Below are 16,532 nucleotides of genomic sequence, written 5' to 3'. Positions count from 1 at the left end.
GACTCCATTATCATCAGTCAATTTCAACTTTCCCCCGAACTTTTTTCTCTTTTCCATTCCTTCTAAATTTCACGCTACGCTCATGATCCAACTCTTTATGTCACTTTTTCTCCTGGAAATATCTTATAAATCAACAGTTTCATGTACCTGATTTGTGGTTTATCATATTTTCCAATTTTTTCAATATTTCAAATAAAAAATCTGTAAGTTGCATTTACCATAATGCCACTTTCGGGGTTAATGATTGTTTCAACAGCTACGGCGGCCACCACAAAAATAGAGCAGGTTAAGTTCAGGCACTAATACCATCACTACCACTACCTTCGTTCTAATAATATTAGTAATTAAGATGGACCCAAATTCAGCACAGCGAGTCAACCAATCAGGGTTAAAATAGTCATTTCAACTTTGGAGTTTATCCGAAGCAGTGGGCGCCCAGAAATGCCACGTGGCTTGGTCCTAGTTTTTGGAACGTACGTGGAGTTATAGAGATGATTAGTGCCATTGTGCCAATGCCACCCAGCACTGATTCTTAGGCATAATCCAATCTAATTAGAACATTAATTACTCCTTAGTCATCATTAATCTTTACTCTTCCTTTAATTACCTGCTCCGCTCATCTATCTGCCTTCGTATGCCCTCATCAGTTACCCTTTAAAAAAAAAAACAACGCCGTAAACATTCCGCAAAAATAAAAATACAGTACTCACGATTCACGAACCGGGCAAAATCCAACGTAAATAATTTTCATTATTTATTTATTTATTCGATAAAAAGTCTCTTCAAATCTGCTTTCTATAAACGAACTAACTCAGTTCACGTACCCACCGTCACCCAAAGCTACCAAAAAAAGAATCAACAGCCTGCTTTTGATTTTCATTTTTACTTGAATTTATTTTTAACCTAACGAAAATCTCTATTGGTCTCGTTGCGTTTTTGTTCGACGAAACTCTGTTGTTGTTGTTGTCGTCGTCGTCGAATCAATGGTGATGGAGGAAACAAACGAGAGCTGTGGCAGCCGAGCAAGTGACACGTCATCCTCGTCGTCTCCGCTGGCTCACAGCCGGCAGCAGAGGCAGAAACTCGAGGTTTACAATGAGGTACTTCGTCTCCTTAAACAATTGAACATCGAAGAAGCAAATCTGCCTGGCTTCGAAGACGAACTGTGGACTCATTTCAATCGTCTCCCTGCTCGGTAACCTTTTCCTTTCGCATCTCTTCCTTACAGTCAGTACAACTTCAACCGTGTATACGTAGTTGTATACATACGGTCTAGAATGAATTTTTTTCGTTGTTTTTGCTTTTTAGAAGTATTTAGAAAAGTTAATTGTTGTATTATTATTATTATTTTGAAGAAAAGAGTTTGAAATTGTTTTCTGTAGATATGCATTGGATGTCAATGTGGAGAGAGCTGAAGATGTTCTTATGCACAAGAGATTACTACATTTGGCATATGATCCGGATAACCGACCAGCAATTGAGGTCCGACTTGTGCAGGTCTGTTGCTGTCTTTTGTTTTAATCAAACTAACTATGCTTCCATCACTTGAATTGGAGGCCTAAGGAATGCTGAACGACTTATAATATTCAATGTCATGTGGTGCTGACTTTCTCGTTAATGAAGTTTTGATTTTTCCAGGCCCACTATTTACTACCAGTTTCGAAATTTCTTTCTTAGAAGTTTTGACTGTCCGCTTCACTTGATTGCATGGTAGATTCATGTCATTTTTCTTTGCTTTAAACTCAATTTCTGTTTTGATTTGCATGAGTTCAAGCACATTGTTTGTTTTTTAGCTTCTGTAGTTTATGTCCATTGCTGACCAATGCAGATTTAATGTAAGTTCTGAGTATGAATTGAAGTTTAATTGAATATTTAAAAAATTTTCCCGTATACTAAAATGTAAACCTTAGTTTATGTAGGTGTTCCTGTTATACTGATGTATTTTAGTGTTTTTAATTAGGAATGAAATTTGGCAATTGCTCTTTTGCGCAGGTTCCTCCAACGCGTGATCGAAAGGCAGATGATTCTGTTGTTCCAGCCTCTCCGAGGGAAGTAGCCACCGAGGCTTCATCTAGACAGAGGTTTGGCTTTAGAATCTCAGTAGTTGATATGGGGTTGTTGTTTATTTTGTTCTTCATTTATAATGCTGACACTGCTAGCTGGCTTATCAACTTCCAGCATGCATCCACCACCTGCTTTTGGTTCGTCACCTAATCTTGAAGGCCTGGCAATTGAAGCAAATAAATTTGAAGATATAGATGGGGATAATTCTGTACACAACAATGCACAATTTTCTCGGTAAATACATCTGGGTATATCCTTTGGAAAATTTATGGTTGAAATATGTTTTAGTCTGCCTATTTAACCTCGTTCTTCAGTCATTAGTATTCTTTCAGCCATTTGTGTCCCTTGACATCAATCATCCTGCTCCTATTTATTGGCTTGTGGGCATGGTTACCAATTAGTTTGTTCACCCATTGTTTTAGATGTTAACCTTGGACTTGCTGAATTATCACAGTGAGTGGCTTACAAATCCAAATTTAAGCCAGAAAGTGATTGATTAAGTTCATTCACAGCATAGTGAACTCTGAGGCAGTAAAAAGTGAATTCTTTTTGTTCTTACTCCTTACTCCTTACGTGTAACTACAGCTCATTCCTGAATTTTTACTGCACGTTTTTGTCAAATGGTATTATTGTTCAGCTTTGTTTGTATATGTAATATTATGTATGTTAATGCATGCTTAGCATTGGTTGACTGTTTGTCTGAATTAAAGTACTGTCACTCATATTTATCAACTGGTTTTTCTCATATGTAAGCGGAGCAATGAGTTTATCATATGGGTTTGGATGCTTAAATGCTCATTCTGTGCACTTCTCATTGATGTAGGCCAATGCATGAAATTACTTTTTCATCAGATGATAAGCCAAAACTTCTAAGTCAGGTACAGACATTTTTTTTAAGTTTTTAATAAGTTTACCATGTTATTGTTATATCATTTGAGCTTGAATAATTCTTATGGCCGCTTCAATTGGTAGCTGGAGTATCATTTGGTGCTTAAATGATGACTGGAAAGACGTATGAGATACCCCCTATGAACTTTACTGCACCTGGACCTATGACAGATAGTGCTCAAGTTAGTGTTAAGAATCGGTCTACATTTCAAATACATTCTTTTTGTGTGCATGCTTGCATGAGTGCATCTATATTGGTGTAGTCAACTGATAGATGTCAGGCAGCAAGGCATTGTTGGACCATTAAGTTTGTTAAACTAGAAGTTATGATGTCTCAGATATATGAATTACTCAACGTTGAAGGCTTCCAGCTTATCTATAAAATTGCTTGTAAAACATCTTGTCTAATAATGGTTATTCTGACAATGTGATAATTCTCACTATGCATTGCTACTATATTGTGTGAAATACAGTTGACTTCCTTACTCGCTGAGATTGGGCTAAACATTCAAGAAGCACATGCCTTTTCCACTGTTGATGGTTTCTCCTTAGATGTCTTTGTGGTTGATGGTTGGCCATATGAGGTATCTCTGCATTTCGTCATAGTTTATAGTATATATGGCTATTTTAAATGAAAAAGAGCTACTTAACTATATTAGAAGATTCTTATTTCATTTCAATTCAACCATACCTTAATTCTCTTTTTACGGAAAGTTTTCTAATTGGTCATAATTATGGTTGTTTTCCCACCTGAATTTATTAATTTTATCTTAATTGAAGTCATTTGGAGAGGTCATACATAGTTTAGGACTTCTCTAAACTCCAAAGCTTTTATGATCCTAGAAATAAGACTTTTTATCATCAAAACCTGCTTGACAGACTTCTTGTTGGAAATTGGTAGGAGACAGAGCAGCTTAGAGTTGCATTGGAGAAGGAAGTTTTTAAGATGGAGGTAAATCATTTCTCTTAATTCATTGCTATGCGAAATCTGTTGTAAATGTTTATTAGACCCCATGTTGTCAGTTAACAAATTATCTATTAAATTCCTATGTTCTGGATTCGGGTTTCTTATTCTTGCTGATGTTTTCGAGGGAATGTTGTGTGAGTGTTGCCAGTTACTGGTTTTTTTTCTTGCTGGGGTTGCATATTGCTTTTTTGCATGTTTTTCTCTATCATTGAGCTGGCGTGAAATAGGTCTCTGCTGTTGTGTCTTCTTAGTTGAATTTTGTATTCCAAAATTATTGAATGTTTGGTTGCTTAGTGGCCCACTGATTTTTTATTTATAGGATTATCAGCCTGTGAAATAGGATTGCAGAGATCCAATGGCCTGAATGTGTGCAATAGCAAAATGATTACCAATATGGCATTATTTCCAATATTATAGTGCCATATTAGTTTCTTTGCATTACCATTTACCAGAATGTATTGTTTGGTTAAGGAGGCTGTGGTTGGTGGATGGCCAGCTTATATAACATAGAAAAGTTGCAATTTATGACATTTAAGAAGTAATATGAGGAGTTATCTGTTTGGACAGTAATGCAGTGAAAAAGGACATTGGTTAACTTTTGTGATCCTTTAACAGGCTCCAGCGGCCTGAAGGACATGATGTAAGGAATCTCAACTAGATGAAAACAAGGCTTTCTTGAGTCAAGGATTCAACTTTCAGTCATTGGTCAAATTTTGCAATCTAATCTGTTTATTCATTTTGGACAACTCTCATATTCAATTATGTTCTTACTGATAGAAATTATTGAATTTTGTGATGATATTCCATGCAGGTGAAATTTAGAGTTAGATTAGGAAAGTCTTGAAAATGCAGTGAAACATTTAGATGAATTTTGAAGTTTCTGGTCCATTCTTCATAAAAGTAGGATCCCAGCAACAAATACTTTCTAGTTTTTGTTATGATCTTATCACCATGTTAATAGAGACCAATGGTTAATCTTACATTTAATTTTTTTCTATCCCATTTCTTATCAATGATATTATGATCAGTGCATTACTTTGTACTGGTGGCTGTGTAGAAGCAGGGTTGTTATGAGGAAACACCAATGAAATGTGATCCTGAACATGTGGAAATACCTAGTGATGGGACTGATGTCTGGGAAATCAATCCTAAACATCTGAAGTTTGGGAACAAAGTTGCATCTGGGTCATATGGCAATTTGTAAGTTTGTTGCTTCTTTCACAATTCATGTGTACTAGTCATGTTTGTGTACTCACTTAACTAATCCAAATTAATTGATTTAGGTACAAAGGTACATACTATAGTCAAGAAGTGGCCATTAAAGTCCTTAAACCTGAGCGTGTAAATTCAGATTTGCTGAAAGAGTTTGCTCAGGAAGTCTTTATCATGAGGTTTGTTATATACATTGATGCATTGAGTATCTATCTGGTTAAGCATCACTTAGACTTCAAGATCAATTTAAGTAATCAAGCTCTCCACACTGATTGCCTGAATTAGTTTTCATATGTTGTGGTTTATAAAGTGGTTTCTTCTTTGAATGTTATCATTGGATTTACAATAGTATCAAAATGTGCCTAGCTGAGGAATCTGGCTTTACATAATTTGTTAGATTGTTGCCTTGTTGCACAGATGTGGAATATGAAAGTATAAACATGTCTTTGTTATGCAGTATTTCTGGTGAATTCACCTTTTGTTTCTACTTGTGGCCTGCCAGCTCACTGAATAAAGTTGAAATTCCATTAAAGGAGGTGCTGAGGTTTAGACATAGGTGGTCTTACGTGTGTATTTGTTCAAGTAGCTTGATCTATTCCCTGTTGTCCAGTTTTTTCTGTGCCTTGAGATTTCACTCTCAACTTGAGAGGCATAGTCAATACAACAATAACGGCTTTACACTGCAGTGCTCCTGTCTAAATAACCAAAAAATAATAATAATAATAAATATGCTGACATTTGCTATTACATCTTTTTGTGTGTCTGACAGTAATTCTCATCTCCTTGCATTTTAATGCGTAACATAGAAAGGAAAAGGAAATACTCTTCCATCAATGATCTTTGTATTTTCTAAGCACCTATTGAGTTTTTCTATAAGTATGCCATTGACAAGAGTGCTTTTAATTTTAGGAGAAACTCCCATCTTCTTTTTCCAGGTAATATGCAATGATTCTTGTAGGAATTTTCTGTTTCTTTATTATTTTTTATTTTTTCTGAAACTTGCAGGAAGGTGCGGCATAAGAATGTTGTACAATTCATTGGTGCATGTACCAAGCCCCCTAGCTTGTGCATTGTGACAGGTGAAGCCCAAAGGGTTTTCAATTTTTTTCCTTTCCATTTCAGTTTATGTTTTCCTACTTTTTGGTTTTCATCTCTCTTTCTCACTCTATTTTAAATTCTCTTTTGAAATAGAATTTATGTCTGGTGGGAGTGTGTATGATTACTTGCACAAGCAGAAGGGCACTTTCAAGCTTCCATCCTTAATAAAAGTAGCTATAGATGTTTCCAAAGGAATGAACTACCTGCACCAAAACAATATAATACACAGGGATTTGAAGGCTGCCAACCTTTTGATGGATGAAAATGAAGTAAGAAGCTTAGCTTTTTGCGTTTCACTGTGTCATTACTCACTTTGTATTAAAAAAATGTATTATTTTATCAATTCCTTATGTTTCTTTATCAATCCAGTCGATCTTGAAAGAGTTGTGACATGGTAATGGCAACATTCACGGTTAAAACTTTTTGGAGGTCTATAAAGTAAATTCATACAGTGGGTTGTGTATAATGTAATTACTTGATATTGCAAGCGTATTTTGACTGTTGTTGGAAGTCTATATTCTTATAGTTTGTGCTGTTTATTTTTCTAAATTCCTTCCACATGTTCCATGTACTATGGTATTTATTTTTCGTTACTGTCATTTTTCCATGTTCTTTCTTTGCTACCTTTTTCAATGAGGCAAGCTAAGAAAGATTTTCATATGATTTGTGTTATAGGTGGTTAAGGTAGCTGATTTTGGTGTTGCTAGAGTGAAAGCTCAATCTGGAGTTATGACTGCTGAAACTGGGACGTATCGATGGATGGCTCCTGAGGTAAGCCGTCAATGTTATTAAGTCTATTTGATTTGTTCAATGCATACCTATATATTCTTCTTTACATCTCTCTACTTTAATTTGATGTATGTTGACACTAGTTTTATCAACCTTTCCAATTTTCTGCCATTACTCAGTTGATCAGTTTGCTTAGCAAAAGAGGTTTATTGTCTGGACTGTTTCTTTTTAAGAAAACAATTATAGATTTTTGGATGCACTGATACTGTTATCAGTTTCTTCTGGGCAATTATTGTACATTGGCACATTTTTATCTCTTATACTTACACAACTGTCCATTTGCCTTGAAGGTTATTGAACACAAGCCATATGATCACAAGGCTGATGTTTTTAGTTTTGGAATCGTGCTGTGGGAATTGCTCACTGGAAAGGTATTGTTTGCTTGATTTTTTTTTAATTCCACATAGGTTAATTTTCAGTTTTTTTAAGCTGCCTTTATTTATATGACTACATATTTTGTCTGGCAGCTTCCATACGAATACTTGACACCGTTACAGGCAGCTGTTGGAGTGGTCCAAAAGGTATATTCAGACTACAGTGTTTGTTCTAGAAGTTTAGGTGGCATTTAGTGTTTTATTTGCTGTTTTTGTTTTCAAAACTGAATTTGAAACTTGTGAATAATTCACGTTGTATTATCATTAACTTGTTTTAACAGGGTCTACGGCCTACAATCCCAAAGAATGTGCATCCAAAGCTGGCAGAGCTGCTTGCAAAATGCTGGCAGCAAGATCCAGCTGCAAGACCTGATTTTTCCGAAATTATTGAGGATCTGCAGCAAATTGCTAAGGAGGTATCCTCACCTTCTTGTCAACTTGTATACTAAATCACCTATGCTTTCCTTAAAGAAGCATGTGCTCGCTTTATGTTCCTTCTCATCAACCCTATTTATTCTTGTGATTCTCATAATTAAGTTATTGAAATAGGTTGCAGAAGACGGCGAGCATGAGCGTCGTAAAGAGAAGTCATCTGGGGGATTCCTGTCCGTCCTCCGTAGAGGCCACCACTGAAATTTACCCGGAGATACATAGAAGTTTAAGTGTGCAGATCTTTATTTTGTCAGCTTCTTTTTCATCACCACTGTACAGTATTTTTTCCTCCAGATGACGAAAGGTTTTCGTCCTTTTTTTGGGGTTTGAGTTTGTGTCTTCATTAATTAACCCATCATTTGCGCTTGATGAAGTAAAGTTGTAGTGAGGGAGACTGACATGATGAGGAAGAGCTTGAGCTTTATGTAACTTCAGCATTTCACATGAGGGCTTGAAGTTATTTATAGTGGATACAGTTCCTTAATTTTTAAAAATCACTATCTTAAATAGAAACTTTGTAATAATGTGTAGATGACACAATCATATGTTTTCGTTTTTAAGGAACAAACTAGTAAAGTATGTAAGTTGTTGAATTCACATAATCCTATGTTTTCGTTATTTAGAGATAAACTAGTAAGGTATGTAAGTTGATAAATTCGTGAGAGAAATTTTGTAGATGGTTGGCCAAAAATACCCTTCTCTAGGTAAGTTTAGTTGACTTCCGGTTAATTTTAACGGAAAATTTTAGGAATGGGGCTGGGGCCTAATTTCCCAAGTCATTGAATTTCTTAAATTCGTGGGGATTTTCTGGAACTTACAGTCTATAATTTCTCATATTTATCTAATAAAAAAAATGTCAAAACCTTTATTCCAGATAATGTTATTTATTTTATTAATTTAGTAGAAAATTAATAATCCTGCTACGTGTCACACTCCTGTCACAAAATAAACGCCTTAATCAAAAAGATTTTGTCTCCTTTAATCTGACCTGCGCCTCGACTTAAATTAATGAATTTCACAATCCCATTGACCCGCTCACCGACTCACTGCCAACCGTCCCCAGTGCAGTCACCTTCTTAAATAGACTCACTACTTATCAGAACCGTTTATTTATTTATTTACTTTTGGGGTTTGTTGAGAATGAGCAAGAGCACCAGACCCAGAGCCATCCTAGACTCTACAGCCACAGTGGTCGATGTTTTCCAACGCGAACTCGGCCTTCTCTCCACCCGGAACTTTGAGTACCGCCGCCGTGCCTCCGAGGTCTTCTTATACTTGTCCCTGGACATTCTTATTCCTGTTTTTTTTGGTCTTTTAATGAGTATATGTGCTTATATATACGTTGAGGTTTTGTGTTGTATTGTTTTGAAAATACGATTATTAGATCCAATTGATTGTTTCTTTGTTATTTTCCTGGGAAACAAACGGTGGTAAATCTGCGTATGATCTTATTTGGATAATAATACTTTGAGTGGGTTAGTGAGGAAGTTATGATGCAAATAGTTTTGAAATTTATGTTTTCAATGTGAATAATATAAGGGCTTATTGGTAATACTATTGTGTATTGCTGTTGTTTTTTTGTGTTTTAGGATCTTGTCCTTCGACTTGATATTTGCAAGAAGCTTGATAAACATCGAGGTTGTGTGAACACATTAAGCTTCAATGCGGATGGTGATATTCTGGTGTCAGGCTCTGATGACAGGCGAGTTATACTCTGGGATTGGGTAACTGGGCGTGTCAAACTTTCATTCCATTCTGGTCATGATGACAATGTTTTCCAGGCGAAAATCATGCCATTTGCAGATGATCGCAGCATTGTTACCTGTGCTGCTGATGGGCAGGTTATTATTTTTTTTAAAGAATGTACTGTAGCTTTAGTAGGATCCCAAAAGTTTTTATATGCTCCTTCAGACCATTGATTATGCTGACTAGAGTTCCTCTTGACATCCTATAAGATCAACATACTTTGAGGAGATGTGTTTTAAAATTAATTGACGAGTTCATCTTGATCTTAAAGATTTTCGATTTTCTTGATTATGTTTATTTGTCTTATCTTATCAACTTTTTTTGTTATTTGTCCTGTTGAAAAACGAATACTTATCTTCATTTGTTTTGTCATTAAGAGTTTTCATATAGAGTTGTGCATTTATAATGTGAGTAACTTTTGGGTGCTCTTAGGTTCGTCATGCTCAAATTCTGGAAGGCGGTGGAGTAGAGACTACTTTGCTTGCCAAACACCAAGGACGGGCACATAAATTGGCTATTGAACCTGGAAGCCCTTACATTTTTTATACTTGTGGTGAAGATGGATCGGTGCAACATGTGAGTTGTGATTCCTCTTGCAAATTGTATGTTAATTGTATAGTTTCTTCCACTAAAACATCCAAGTTCTGTTGGAGGCATAGACTATAGTAAACCTACGGTGGTGGTGAAAGAATTTTTAATTTCTTATGAGGGTGCCATTGACTTGATGCATTTAAAGGCTTTACTATTAAATCAGAATCTGTGCCAAAAAAATTGATTTTCTTTTTTGCTATTAACTAGCTACTTGATTTCTAACATGATCATCTTGAAGTGAAAAGATGTACTCAGACAATCCCCTGTTTTTCAGCTTTGAGTGGCAAATGCTTATCTTTAATTGTTGGATTTCTTCTGTGGATTTTAGTGTTGCATAATTTTGTGCTGATAAAATACTTGTCAATGATGTTTCAGATTGATTTGAGAACTGGGGTTGCTACTGAACTTTTCAGTTGCTGCTCAATTGGTGGTGGAAGAAGTTACATGCCAGTAGCAAATCTAAATGCAATTGCAATCGACCCAAGAAATCCAAATCTCTTTGCAGTAGCTGGATATGATGAGTATACTCGAATTTATGATATTCGCAAGTATAAATGGGATGGTTCTACAGATTTTGGTCAGCCTTCTAATTACTTTTGCCCTCCTAATTTGATTGGTAATGACGAAGTTGGAATAACTGGCTTGGCCTTCTCAGATCAGAGTGAGCTTTTGGTTTCATATAATGATGAATTCATCTATCTATTTACTCAGGATATGGGATTGGGGGCTAACCTGGTACGCTCCTCTCCATTGTCTACTGGGAGTGATGCTAGTGAAATGGCATCTGCTTATTCCTCATCTCCAACAATGGATGTTGGTGATATAGTTACTCCCCAAGTTTACAAGGGCCACAGAAATTGTGTGACAGTGAAAGGTGTGAACTTCTTTGGGCCAAAATGTGAATATGTGGTCAGTGGGTCTGACTGTGGTCGGATATTCATTTGGAAGAAAAAGGGTGGAGAGCTCATCCGTGTCATGCAAGCAGATAAGCATGTGGTAAACTGTATTGAGCCACATCCTTACACCACAGTGCTTGCTAGCAGTGGACTTGAAAGTGATGTCAAGATATGGACCCCTGAGGCTATCGAGAGAGCTACTTTACCTGCAAAGATTGAACAGGTATGCTTTGTCTATAAATGTAATTATTGCGGGCCACAATTTTGATAACATTTTCATTATACTTGTTTGAGGGTTAACTAAATTGGTTAAATTTATTTCAAGACACCAAATCTCTATTGCTTCAAGGGCTCCTATTCCTGACATTGAATCCTTAAGGTTGGAGAATTTAAAGCATATCTTCTTTCATTCTTTCCTCTTTGGGCTATAAGTGTAATTACCAAAACAAATAGGGATTAGTAGTTTTGAAGCTAGCAAAGGATATAACTTCGTACAAAATGGACATTTTGTTGTTTAACTTGTTAAAGTTGACATGTGGTGTAGGATTAAAAAAATTCACCCTGGCTCTTTAGAACTCGAACTGAAGACTTATCTTTTAGTTCTTAAGATCTTTGATATATATAAACACTTGACCCTATTTGTTCAACTTGTATCTCTATTATTTAAAAAAAAAAAAAATCTACAGTCCTTGGAATTGGTGAATAGGTGGAAAACTAATAGACTATATAGGACATGAATGGTTCATTTAAGCTGGTAATATGGTGTTTTTGATAAGTATTTGTGGAATGGACTTTAGTACTGCATATGATATCTGCAGCAGAGGAGTTAATTTCTCTGCTGTTGCTTGTTTGAAAAAGGTTTTACCTGATCGTATTCATTGGATTGCACTTGGTGATGACGACGATGATGACGATTATTATTTTTATGATATTGATGATGACGACAACGACGACGACAATGATGACGATGATGGAGATGCTGATGAAAATGATGATGATGATGATGATGACAATGATTACGATGATGATGATATTGAGAATGAAAATGATGATTATGATGATGATTACAGCGTGGAAGATGTCAATGATGTAGATGATGGCGATGAATGGTGTGACGATGATGATGGAAGCGCTAAAGTTGATGGCTAAAAAGATTCTGATAATTTTGCAGGAGGTTATGATAATGCTAATAATGATAATTTGTGATTTTGCACTTTGTGTCCAGTTCAAACCAAAGGCGAGGGGCTGGATGCACCGTATATTTTCACCGGGGCCACAATTATTTTCACTGCAAAGGCAAAGGACTGATCTAGATGTGGAGTGCATTGACGAAAACTCAGCTGCAGGTCATGAACTTTTAGAGCTTATATTGACATTCATCACCAACAGTGATGGATCTTCAGACGATGGAGATGATCTGGAGCCATGAAGCTTTGCTTTATTGAATGAGCTGTGATATCGTTTTGGACTAGGAAATTAAAACATGGTAACTGTACATAGCATAGCTGTAAAACTGCTTCTGAGTAGATCTTTGCAAATTTTTGTCCACCGTTTATTCATTATTCAAGATCTTTACCCTTAATATATGGTTGATTAATGTTTACAACTTTGCTCTTGCTAGATTTGGATTGAGTGTTCTTTTGTTTCATCGATTGTACTATGTTTCCTCTTGAGTATGTGTACAAATTGTACCCGTCCTCTGCTTTAAACAGAAAAACCAGACCCTTCATTACTAATCAAGTTAGTCGCATTCAAGAACTCATCCATGGCTTTAACAGAAGACCCTTAAATCCTTCCAGTTTTTCCCAGCCTTCCGGCTGATCTCCTCACCTTTATTAGTTTTTTGCCTATACAATCTTGATTACTTCTGCAATGTGATCGAGCTCCCTATCTTCAGAATCACAATCTTCTTCTAAAATGGAATTGACAGTCTCGCTTGCAAGCATCAGCATATATGATAATGTATATATAGTGATAGGCAGCATTGCATTGTGCTAGTGTATTTGACATACAAATCTTTTCATATATGGATTTATTTCAAAGATCAGTAATACATGATATAATTTATTTCACAAATATATAAATTTAGTGTATTATTACCCATCCTGAATTTCGTTTGAATGGCTTACTCAAATTGACGGTATCTATGCTGTTCTTTGGCAAGTTTTATATCAACAAAATATGAAAAAAATGTCAAATATGAATATCTCACACTGTCAGGGAAAATGGTGTTGCATGATAAAAAGTGGAGTAAGGGTTTGTGTGTTGAGTGGGTTGTTGGAAAGAGAGAGAGAGAGAGAGAGAGAGCTAAGAAGAGGTCGAGAGAAGGAAAATAAATGGGTCTATGTAATAATAAACGGGTTTATATAATAATTTTAGAAAGTGAAATAGATAATGATAGATAATATATTAATCTAAGTTTCTAATACAGTGTCTTAATTCTTTTCCGGTGTCAAGGTTTGATTTTGCCTACAAAAGGCCTTATTAATGAACACTGGGTGGGACAATGTAATTTACTCATTACCAGTTACCGACTTGCCGGCAGTAATACTCTTGATACTACGAGTTGTCGTTTGAAAATTATACGACAGAAAAACCATATCCACAGACAAACCGACCACTGACAACAGTTGACTAAGATCGAATCGCACTGAAAAAGCGATGTGGTTTCTGCTAACAAATTATCGTCTTCAAGAAAAGTAACAGTTTCTCTCCCTTTCTCTCTGTCGAGATTCTCTCTAAAATCCGTACCCTCAGCTTTCTCTAAAACCCCACTTGGAATCTTGAAGAACCGCCTCACAGTTCAAGCAAATCTTCAAACATGTCAGTCCATATGAAGAAGGTAAAGTTTTTTCATCCTTTGATCTTTCAAAATCATTTCTTTCTTTTCATTTCCCAGTTGCTTTTCATGTTCTTAATTATTATTATTATTATTTTTTTTTTCACAGAAACCAACTTTAGTACTTGTTATTAGACCGTCTATCAATAATATCTTTAGTCTTTGATCCCCACAAACAAAACTTTTTTTTTTTTAATGCAAAGTGACAAATTGGTTACTTTAGCGTGGTGGCAAATTTCCCAACTGATTAGTTTTGTTGATACATTTAAGTCGTATAATCCTGCCTGGTTATTGTTTTATTACTATGTGTTCAATTTTTTTTTTTTTAAACTTTGGATATTAATGTTGTAATTTATATTCTCACTTGTAATTTTTGTTTTTCTTTAAGTTTTCGTCAGGAGGGTTGTTTGTTGCACTTATTTCTGTACTTAACAAAGTTACTAGATTCTGGTAGTGGTTCGTATATAAATACTACTACACGATGAAGTAGTATAACAAATTTCTCATCTAATTTCTTATCTTCCCATGCCACACTAACATGTATATGATTTGCTGGAGTGTTAAATGGCATGGTGGTGCTCATAGAATGGGATGTTGTTGGGATGAAAAAACTAGATGTGGTTCTTGCATTCGTAGTATTACCGTGTTGTATATAGATATCAATGGAGTTTAAGTATATAGTGAAATTATTTCTGCAAAAAATGGTTTTTGATAATGTTTACCGTTATGAAAATTTTCAGATTTGTGACCAGGGAGAGATGAGGAACTCTTTTGGACTTCCAGAAGATGTTATGGGTGATATCTTTTCGCGGCTTTCAATCAAGAATCTAGCTCAAATGCGGTGTGTGTGTAAATTATGGAATGACTTCATAACCAGCCAGTCATTTGTTGGATTCCATCTTAATAAATCCAGCAGAAAACCTCGACTCCTTTTTTTTAGGTATGGTGTCAACCCTTCATATTTGGGGTTCTACCCCTCAAAATGTCGGCAGTTTGAGAATCTTCATGATCCTCCATTTGCTATGAGACTTGTAGATTTAGATTTGTTAGGTTCATGTAATGGTGTTCTCTGTTTCTGCAGCACTGCTGACCATTCCCTTATCTATATGTGGAATCCTTTGAATAACAAGTACGTAACCCTTCCCAAACCCTCATATAACCCTCGTTATCTAGGGTTTGGTGTCAATTCAATGAGTAGTTATATCGATGACTTTAAAGTTGTAACTATCTCTGCCAATGCAAATGCTGAGGTTTACAGTTTGAGGACAAATTCTTGGAAAATTATTGATGATGGTTTTCCTCGAAGTATTGAGATATATGGTAGTCATATTAACTGTCCTGTTTTTGTCAATGGATCTGTGCATTGGTGTGCTCGGTACAGCTGTTATCTTGATAGTAGGTGCACTTGGCTTATAGTCTCATTTGACTTATCAAGGGAGGTTTTCCACACAATTATGTTGCCAAATGACATGTCCATTGATGATGATGCCAAGTACTTGAATGTTTTGGATGGCTGCCTTTGTGTTTTTGCCAGTACCGTTCATAATTCCTTTCGTGCTTATGAGTTATGGGTAATGAAGAAGTATGGTGTAATTGAGTCATGGACTAGGCGATGCATAATTGAAAAGGCTCAGAATTTTTGGTGGCCAATAGGATTTACAAGAAAGGGAAAAATTTTTGTACAAGGGGATTGTGAACATTTTGGCAATGCTTTACTCTCATATGATCCAAATACAGGGATATTTGAGTGCCTCGACATTCACCTTTCAAGTTTTTCAATTCAAGTGTTGACATTTGTGGATAGCATAATCACACCTGTGCCTCGATCTGTGATCAGAGGCTAGAAGCTGATTTTATTTTTGGAGCTCCTTACAGTAGGGTTTGAGCAACCAACAGAAACTGTGGCAGAGAAGGGGAATCATCCTCCATTATTTGGTTTTTCCTGTTGTTATTGATAAAACTTATTTCACTCTGCACTATTCAGTCTCTTTAACAGTGTTTTGGATTATTGTTAGTAAATTTGATCATTTCTGTTTTGTTGCTCTATCAAGTTCTGTTTCTCAAAGCATATTGCTGCTGTCCTTTGTTAAGTACATTGTATATTGTCCATGTTTCTCATGCACTGGCATTTTATGTTTGCTAAGGTTATTGCATTTGCATTACCTTTAGACCATAATGTAACACAGTACCATTCAATATTTGACTTGAATGTCAATATGTTGTGTCTCAAAACTTCTGATTCTCATACTTGTTACGGCTCTTGGCAGCAAAAGAATTCTCTCTATTTTTTGCAATATAGTTAATCGGCTTTTGATATTTTCTTGATCATTTTGTACATATGATTGATTGCACTATGTTTTATACCCCTTAGTTTTAGAATCGATCTTATCCATTGGCATTAAGTCATACAAAAAGCAATATTATGCCGTTATTCTTTGGATGAAAACTGAACTTCCTTCTGCTCATATAGTCGATGGGTGTTAAGCGAAAACGAGTAACCTTGTATGATTATTATCACTTGTACTCTTGACCCATTTGAGAAGGCTGATTTACATTCATAACTGCACCTAAACTTTTAGATCCTTTGGCCGGATTTCCATATTCCTGTGAGGAAGTATTGTAGCACGGGTGAAAAA

At 35.8% G+C, this 16,532-nt stretch overlaps 3 protein-coding genes across 5 annotated transcripts; all 3 read left to right on the top strand.

Annotated features, from left to right (window-relative positions):
* The first annotated feature begins 685 nt into the window (after nt 1-685).
* On the top strand, nt 686-8,454 carry LOC123228258 (serine/threonine-protein kinase STY46-like). Of its 2 annotated transcripts, none has more exons than XM_044653603.1 (16): nt 686-1,195; nt 1,383-1,497; nt 1,993-2,081; nt 2,179-2,298; nt 2,888-2,942; nt 3,426-3,536; nt 3,854-3,904; nt 4,983-5,119; nt 5,203-5,310; nt 6,137-6,210; nt 6,323-6,498; nt 6,905-7,000; nt 7,309-7,389; nt 7,486-7,539; nt 7,674-7,808; nt 7,942-8,454. In XM_044653603.1, exons 1-16 carry the CDS (start codon nt 984-986, stop codon nt 8,023-8,025), a joined length of 1,698 nt encoding a protein of 565 aa, XP_044509538.1. In that variant the 5' UTR covers nt 686-983; the 3' UTR covers nt 8,026-8,454. The 2 variants fall into 2 exon arrangements, with proteins under 2 accessions (XP_044509538.1, XP_044509537.1); XM_044653602.1 differs by having other exon boundaries at nt 687-1,195; nt 4,977-5,119.
* Nucleotides 8,455-8,836: 382 nt separating this feature from the next.
* Nucleotides 8,837-12,663, top strand: LOC123228259 (DDB1- and CUL4-associated factor 8-like). 2 transcript variants are annotated; one of them, XM_044653604.1, is made up of 5 exons: nt 8,837-9,087; nt 9,414-9,665; nt 10,003-10,146; nt 10,537-11,280; nt 11,916-12,663. In XM_044653604.1, the coding sequence occupies exons 1-5, from the start codon at nt 8,965-8,967 to the stop codon at nt 12,204-12,206; spliced, it is 1,554 nt and encodes a 517-aa protein (XP_044509539.1). In that variant the 5' UTR covers nt 8,837-8,964; the 3' UTR covers nt 12,207-12,663. The 2 variants fall into 2 exon arrangements, with proteins under 2 accessions (XP_044509539.1, XP_044509540.1); XM_044653605.1 differs by having other exon boundaries at nt 8,838-9,087; nt 12,283-12,663.
* Nucleotides 12,664-13,383: 720 nt separating this feature from the next.
* Nucleotides 13,384-16,128, top strand: LOC123228262 (F-box protein At3g07870-like). The gene is made up of 2 exons (XM_044653609.1): nt 13,384-13,899; nt 14,637-16,128. The coding sequence occupies exons 1-2, from the start codon at nt 13,879-13,881 to the stop codon at nt 15,738-15,740; spliced, it is 1,125 nt and encodes a 374-aa protein (XP_044509544.1). The 5' UTR covers nt 13,384-13,878; the 3' UTR covers nt 15,741-16,128.
* The last annotated feature ends 404 nt before the right edge of the window (nt 16,129-16,532 follow it).

Source organism: Mangifera indica, chromosome 10, assembly GCF_011075055.1.
Source record: "Mangifera indica cultivar Alphonso chromosome 10, CATAS_Mindica_2.1, whole genome shotgun sequence".
Classification (NCBI taxonomy): Eukaryota; Viridiplantae; Streptophyta; class Magnoliopsida; order Sapindales; family Anacardiaceae; genus Mangifera; species Mangifera indica.
The sequence above is the reverse complement of the archived record's forward strand: the minus strand, read 5'-3'. Positions and strand labels throughout refer to the sequence as shown.